At 39.4% G+C, this 7692-nt stretch overlaps 1 protein-coding gene across 1 annotated transcript; it reads left to right on the forward strand.

The window, feature by feature from the left end:
* The first annotated feature begins 4925 nt into the window (after positions 1-4925).
* On the forward strand, positions 4926-7136 carry LOC111999235 (BTB/POZ domain-containing protein At4g08455). The gene is made up of 2 exons (XM_024031357.2): positions 4926-5384; positions 6354-7136. The coding sequence occupies exons 1-2, from the start codon at positions 4983-4985 to the stop codon at positions 6819-6821; spliced, it is 870 nt and encodes a 289-aa protein (XP_023887125.2). The 5' UTR covers positions 4926-4982; the 3' UTR covers positions 6822-7136.
* The last annotated feature ends 556 nt before the right edge of the window (positions 7137-7692 follow it).

The following is a 7692-nucleotide window of genomic DNA, read 5'->3' on the forward strand; positions in this document are numbered from 1 at the left end:
GAAAAATGAAAATCATAGATCTGAAATTTGTGTTTGGTTTGTGATTTTGAAAGGGAAAATTGTAGATCTGAAATTTGTATTTGTGATTTTTGTGTTTATGTTTGTGCTTGTGTTTGGATTTATGTTTGTGTTTGTGATTTCGGGCCGAAAAATCCTAAATCAAAATTTTTGTTTCTGATTTTGGGTTGGGCTGGTCATGAGGGACGGGGCCCGCGGGGCCCAACGGGGGCGGGTTCGGGCCCCGAAAAAAAAATCCGATTATTAAACGGGCCGGGTTCAGGCCGCGGGTCTTGGCCCGCGGGTCGGGTCGGGGTATAAAAAACCCGGCCCAAACCCGACCCGTTGCCATTCCTATTTATTTTCCTCCCCGTTCTTCCCCAATTTTAGTCCAGCTCAAACATCAACGATCTTGCCACCATCAATCGGTGTCAATCTTTGTCAACCAACACCAATTAACGTCAACGCAAATCAACCCAGCTTTTCAATTTTTTTGTGTTTCAACCTAAACGTTTTAGTTTTGCTTTGATCGATGTCATAGCTCCGAGCTCGCATTTCCTCTCTAAGCTTCACAAACTTCAATCTCCTTCCTTCCTATGGCATGAGAGAGCACCTTGTTGCTTGCTTTGTGTGTGTGCGCGAGCGCGCGCGTGTGTGAGAGAGAGAGAGAGAGCAATAATTATAAATTTGGTTGTTGAAAAATAGTGTCTCAATAAGTGTATTAAGACATTATTGATTTGTAATTTTTTAGACTAATTGTTGAACTTGATGCAAGAGAGATTTAAGTGAGTTCAAAGTAGTAAAATCCAGTCACGGCAGACCCTATAAGAAGACCCTTGTCATGCCCTGTAAAGGGGGTCAAAAAACAAAGGGTATTACGAAGTAAAAGAAAACAAAAGAAAAACAAAGGAAAGAAAAAAGATAAGAGAGAAAATAGAAAACAAAGAAAGATAATACAATGGGCATGCACCAATAGGTCGATTCCCTTCTCTCCCCTTTGAAATCCTACTCTCTTTGAGGCAAGTAAACAATAGAGATTCCTTTGGGCACTAATCATTTAGGTCTGGTTCCCTCAAAGTCATTAATCCTCACGGCAAGATCTTTTTCCTAGGAGATTAGTTTCATTGAGAGGAGGCGTTCTTCCTCTTTGGTCTTTGCCTCTATGGACCCAAACTTGACTTGATATTTATTTTTCGATTAACTCGTATTGTCACTTAATCCTTTACTTTCTTCGTAAAAGACATTGTTATGACTATAATTATGTTTTATAAGTAGGGATTACTTGGTCATTTTCCTTTAAGTAGTCAAAGTACTCTATTTTGTTGTTATTATTATATCTACCTGCCGTAACTCATTTGAAATAGCTCTGTCTGCCGTAAGCACACTCCTGGCAGAGGAGGCATAGTTTGTGCACAAGCCGGCCCAAGTTAAGTTACAGTTGGACTGGTCTCAATTCTCTTACTCAGAAACATTCGGGTCCATTACCACAGGAGGCAGCCCAGCCCAACGCACAACAAAGGACAAGCCCATTGAAGGTAGTAACTCTAAATGGATTGGCCCATAAGAACCAAAAACATAGCAAAAGGGAATAAAGTTTATTAAGTCTCTAAAGACAAGAGCATGACTGTCCAAATGAAGGACCAAAGACCTAGTGAACGATTAAAAAATTATCCTATGTCCCTAAAGAAGAGGTCACTAATGTGTTCAAATAAAGAATGAACATATTGAAGGACAGGAATTATTAAAAGGCAAAAATCTCCTAGGTCCTTCACATGGAGTAAATCTATTGTGTTTCCGTTGTATGCTTTCCCTCCCTCACATGAGTAAATCTTGTGAGGGAGGGGAAGCATACAATGGAAACATAGTATACTCTCTCCTTCACATGAGTACACATGCTAAACGACAAGTGTTCCCTTGAGCCTGTAACAATAAGGGATTAAGGGTAGACAAACCCTTTAAGCAATCAAGCCATTGAAGTTAAAGGTCCCCTAAGTACCTAAGACAAAGGGGACACTCATCCAAGATAATGGACATAGTGTACCCGAGTGGTATAAGGACCTTTTTTGTGTTGTGCTTTGGGCTAGGCTGCCTCATGTGGGTATGGGCCTGGGTATTCTGAGTAAGAGAGTTAAGACCGGCCAAACTGCAACTCACTTTGGACCGGCTTATGTGCAAACTTAGCTTTGTTTGCCAGGAGAGTACTTATGGCAGGCAGAGCTGTTTTTTAATAAATCACAGCAGGCAGATATAATAACAAAAGAAAACAGAATATAGTGATCTTTCATTGATGGAAAATAACCAAGTAATCTCTATTTTTATGATAATCATAGTAATGATAATAGATTTACAAAAGAAGTGAAAGATTAAATGACAATATGAATTAATCAAAGAAATAATATCAAGTTAAGTTTGGGTCCGTAATGGCGAAGACTAAAGAGGAAGAACGCTTCCTCTCAATGAAACTAATCTCCTAGGAAAAATATCCTGCCGTGGAGATTAATGACTTTGAGGGAATCAGACCTAAATGATTAGTGCGCAAAGGAATCATTATTGTTTAATCGTCTCCAAGAGAGTAGGATTTCGAGGGGGAGAGAAGGGAACCGACCTACTGGTTTATGCCCATTATACTTTTTCTTTTTGTTTTCTGTTTTCTCTCTAATTTTTTCTTCTTTCCTTTCTTTTTCTTTTGTTTTCCCTTTACTTCATGATACCTCTGTTTCCTGATCCTCGTTACAAGGCACGACAAGGGTCCTTTTATAAGGCCTGCTGTAACCGGATTTTACCACTTTACCCCTTAACTGCCTTTGTCTGGCCTGGGTGTACTTGCCGACCACCCAGGAGCTCGCCTGTGTACCACTTACCCTCGCTAAACAAAGGCATGTCTGTGTTGTTTGTTAGTCCGCTGTGGCACTCTCTCTGCCATGGCGTAAATGCTTTTTCTCTCTCTCCATGGCATGCACCCAACGGTTCCCCCCTCAACGTTGCCTCTTTTGGGCGGTCTGCCATCCCAGCAGGACGTACCTCCTAAAAGGGCTTAGGCAGGAACCGCAGAATAGATCTTTTCCCCTCTTTCCACCACCAAACCACACCCCCTTACCTCTTACCTCTGACCCATGGTCCCACCATGTCCCATATTGTTTGGGTACAGGTTGGTGGTGTCTAGGCCTTGCGCATGCCTTCCTGTTATGTATGTTCAAAATTTTCCTGCTGCTCATGCGTTTGCCGCGATCTAGAGCTTTGTTTTCACAGTCTGCCGCGCTTCTTTGTTCTTTTACGTAGGTTGTTTGCATAATTCATTGTTCCCTCTAGGGGCTGGGCTTTACTTGGTACTAAGCTTCTTATTTCTTTCAGCCCACTTCTTAATTACCCTGGCTCCTACCACATTACTTGGCATCTCTTGCCGTGACGATTTGCTCTTACTGGGCCTCTTTTCAGGCCTGCCGTTCCATTCTTTCCCCTAATGGCTTAATATGGCCACTGGTATTCTTACTTATGGGCTCCAATGTCCCTTTCATTTTCCCTTGGGCTTGCGGCCCATTTACTTCCTTTGGACTTCCTCGGCCCACTCACTAACTCTGCATTCCCATGGGCTTTTACTAACTTGATTAGGCTTCCCCGGCCCAATTTCCTTATTCTCATCCTTGGGGTTCATGGGCTTGCCATCAACCCCTACTTTCTTTGTCTACATTGCCTTAGCCTTACCGCGGCCCATTCTCACTTTTTCATACCATATACTGCTCATGGATGTCATTTCTCTCTTTCCGAGCCGTTTGAGCCCATTTGCTTCCTCAAGAACCATTTGTTCATATTATGGGCATGTGATCCATTATTCCTACCGCTTGAGCTTAATGGTTTAATTCTATACTTGCCACTTCTATTTGCTGCTTGCGTTGCTAAGTTGGGCCTGTTTTACAAAAATGACCCTCAACAAGTGGCAATAATATTTTTAAGTCACTAAGATGGAAGAGAAGCTCACCTAGATGGATGGACAAGGTTTAGTGAAAAACCATCTGGAGCAATAAATACCCAAATTGATGGACAAGAGCAAAGTCTTCTAAGTCCCTAAAGACACAAAATCAAATAATGCAATTAAAACTTATCCCCAAATTGATTTTATTCCCAACAATAAACGAAAGTTGAACTAGTCTAGCTAGGGAATGAAGGGTCATTTCATGAGAAAAGAACTAGCCACCGTAGACTTAGAAGGAAGTAGTAAATACTAAATATAATGGAAACTTGCCTAAAGTCAATTCCGATAAGGGATACACTTAATTAGTGAAAAGATTGGAGAAAGACTCCTAATGGAGAATTTAATTAAAGGCCTCATTCAAGTATTATATAAGAGCATTCTACATGACACAAAAGGTATACAAAATAAATAAACGGAGTTCACTCATACAAAATATAGTTAAACTCTTTGCTAACTTAGGCATAATACACTCTCCTTGTGGCTCACCCTAGGGTTTTTCAACCATTTCTCTCTTTTTTGTAAATGCTTAAGGTCTAGATTGGTTATGCAAAATCTATGCATCAACCAAAAGAATGTAAAAAATGTTGTCTCCATTATCTAATATTGATCTTTCTTTTTTAGTAGGTAGACAATTAGAGAGTAGGAAGTGGAGTACGATTTGAGACATTATTGAGCTATCACTTAACCTCATAGTATTACTATCGGATAGTAATCAATTCTAAATTGAAAAAATAATTAAAAAAAAAAAAAAAAACTTACTGTAAAGTTGCAAAGATATTGCCAAGATTCCTAGCCAATAAAGGTTTTTTTTTTTTTTTTCTTTAATGAATCAGACTAAAAAAGCATTTTACGAAAAAGTAAAGTAGGAAAAAAAAACATTTGTATACGAGGATTGATTATTTAATTGAAAGAAAATGAAAAAAATGACAGCTATATAAACAGGAGTCATCCTTTTGTATAAAATAAAAACAAAACTGGGTCTTATTACTTAAACCTTGCTTTTTTTCTCAAAAGGATGCAACGGTGCCGGCATCACAGAGCGGCGAGACAGTATTCATCGGGCAGCGGATCAGATTCAGAATCATCCTCCACCTCAGTCTCAAGCGAGCGTCAAACGGAGATGATGATCACGACGACGATGAAGTGCCTGTCGTGCCAAGCGACGTACGAGTCACGTGACTCTGGCACGTGCAAAGAGTGCTACGAAGAGGCCAACGAGACCGAGGAGGATCGCAAGAGGGAGATCGAAGACTTGAAAGCCAAAGTCGCTTTTCTCAGGTTCTGGTCTCCCTTCGATCCCCAACACCTCTCTAGGCCCAATGGGCCTTGCTTCACCGACGTCGTTCTCGTTGCTTCCTCCGACGATGGCTCCCCTTCTGGGCCCCCCATCCCCGTCCCGGCCCATAAGGCGGTACTGGTCAGTAACAGTAAATTTTTGTGATTTTTTGTAACTGTAATTTGTAAAAATTGGAACTTTACTGTACTGGACTGTGAATGATTACCGTGATTGTGGAGTTTTGTGTGAAATAATCAAGTTTGATTAGTGTGTTTAGTGATTTAATCTTTGGCTACATGTAAAATGGGAGCATATAGGTATATATTGTTTGCTGCAGTGAGGTGATTATATTTGATCAAACAATTAATGTACAGGGTGCTCTCACATTTCAAGTGAAATGGGGAAAGTCTACTTCATGGTTAATCATTAATGCTCTGTTTGTTTAGTTAATGTTTTCTAAAAAAATGAGTCATTTTTAAAAAAAGTATTTTCTATAAAACTATCTCATTTTTCTTTGACGGTAGCAACCCTTAAATGAGTTTGAAACTTCCCAGCTTGCCATAAAATACAGTTGTTTTTCAAAAAATTTAGAAATAAGCCATACTTTTTTTTAACCAAAAATAGTTTTTCTTTGACTCATTTTTTATGATGTTACAAAACACTGGAAAACGTGAAGGACTACCTTCACAAAAGGTTTTTCATTGAAGGAATTTGGTCCAACTCATCATGTGGCGGCTCATGTATAGTATTTAAACAAATCACATGACTCTCTAAAGAAGCTATGTGACTAGAAGTACATGAATGTGTATGGCTTTATCAATCCTACTGTGGTGGTTTGGATGAATTTTTGTCCGAACCAGTTTGGAAATAACTTTTTCCTTTTATTTCTTGCATACACCTTTAGATTTGTAATATCTAATTTAAACCATGAAATGGATTCATTTCAAAGGGAGAGAATCCTAATACCTATGTTTGAACATGTTCGTATAGTATTTGCACTTGTTCCAATCCTATATGTTAATGCAGTGTATATATTTCAGCTGTGCTATTTCCTACTGGGACAGATATTTCAAGGCTTTAACTTCTTTGAACATTTTCTTATTTTATCAGATAAGCCGTTCCCCAGTGTTCAAAGCGATGCTTGAGAATGAGATGGAAGAAAGCCGGAGTGGTACCATCAAGATTGGTGATGTATCGTATGATGCCTTACGCGCCTTTGTCAACTATATGTACACTGCTGAAGCAGGCCTTGATGAGCAAATGGCTTATGATCTTTTAGTATTGGCTGAAAAATACCAGGTAAAGCATCTCAAGGCTTATTGTGAGAAGTTCTTGGTCTCGAAACTGAACTGGGAGAATTCAATGCTGAGCTATGCCATAGCACACCAGCACAATGCCAAGCTTTTGCTTGATGCAGCTTTGTCAGTGATCACAGAAAACATGGATAAGCTTACTAAACGGGAAGAGTATGCGGAGCTGGTGGAAAAGGATCCTCGGCTAATAGTGGAAATCTATGAAGCTTATCTCTCCAAACAGGTTAATACTGCTACCCACAAGGATTCTTCGATGAAGTCATAGGCAAGTTCTGGGTTTTCTTGGTATGCTGATCTGAAGCAATGATTATTCTCCTGACTTGAGATATGAGTTCTTGATCATAATTCATTGTCTGGTGAAATCTTTATTGTGATAAACTAAAATCTTTTTGTTAGTCTGGAAAGGCATTCTAATGGTTGTTGGCACCCAAATCTAAAATATGTCTAGTTTTGTTGAAAGATTTGCTTTGCTCCAGCTCTCATCTTGTTGTAAGTCTTCTGTGAATCATTAGTGTAACTCTGAAACTAACCATTAGTACATCTCATCTATGAAATGACATGAATGTTTTCTTTTGAATGATATATGAATGTGGAAAATTATGCTAACCTCCCCTGATGTTTTAGGAAATGACAGTGGCCTCCAAAGTTTTGTAAAATGATAGTCGCCCCCTTCTTGAGCCAAATACAATGAAATCCCTATTTTACGCTTGAGTTGCCCTATTTTTGTAGACTAACTTGCCTTTGATTAAGTGATGATGTTTCTAATTTGTCCATGGTTTATCTTTGAAATCCCTATTTGCCCGAAATCCAATTTACTGTCGTTTCTTTATACCTCAAGAACGGGAAGTGTAATTTTCCTTACATGAAATGACAATGTCAGGCCCACTTTGTTACTCTTGCTGGCTTTATGTAATATAACATACCAATGGCTGGTCCATGACGTTCTTACGCTTACTTTTTACCAAAGCCATGCCCATAAGCCTTTATTTCTTGTTATATCCATTTGTTTCAATTTGATGCTTAGTTTGAAATTGAAGGATGAGGGGAGCGTACTTTCACTACTTTGGTTGAACATGAAAAAGGAATTTGGAGCTGTTGTAGCTGGGTGCTTTACGAAGCTTTTCAAATCGTCTGGC

The sequence above is a fragment of the Quercus suber genome, unplaced genomic scaffold (genome assembly GCF_002906115.3).
Source record: "Quercus suber isolate HL8 unplaced genomic scaffold, Cork oak 2.0 scaffold_4, whole genome shotgun sequence".
In the NCBI taxonomy this organism is placed as follows: Eukaryota; Viridiplantae; Streptophyta; class Magnoliopsida; order Fagales; family Fagaceae; genus Quercus; species Quercus suber.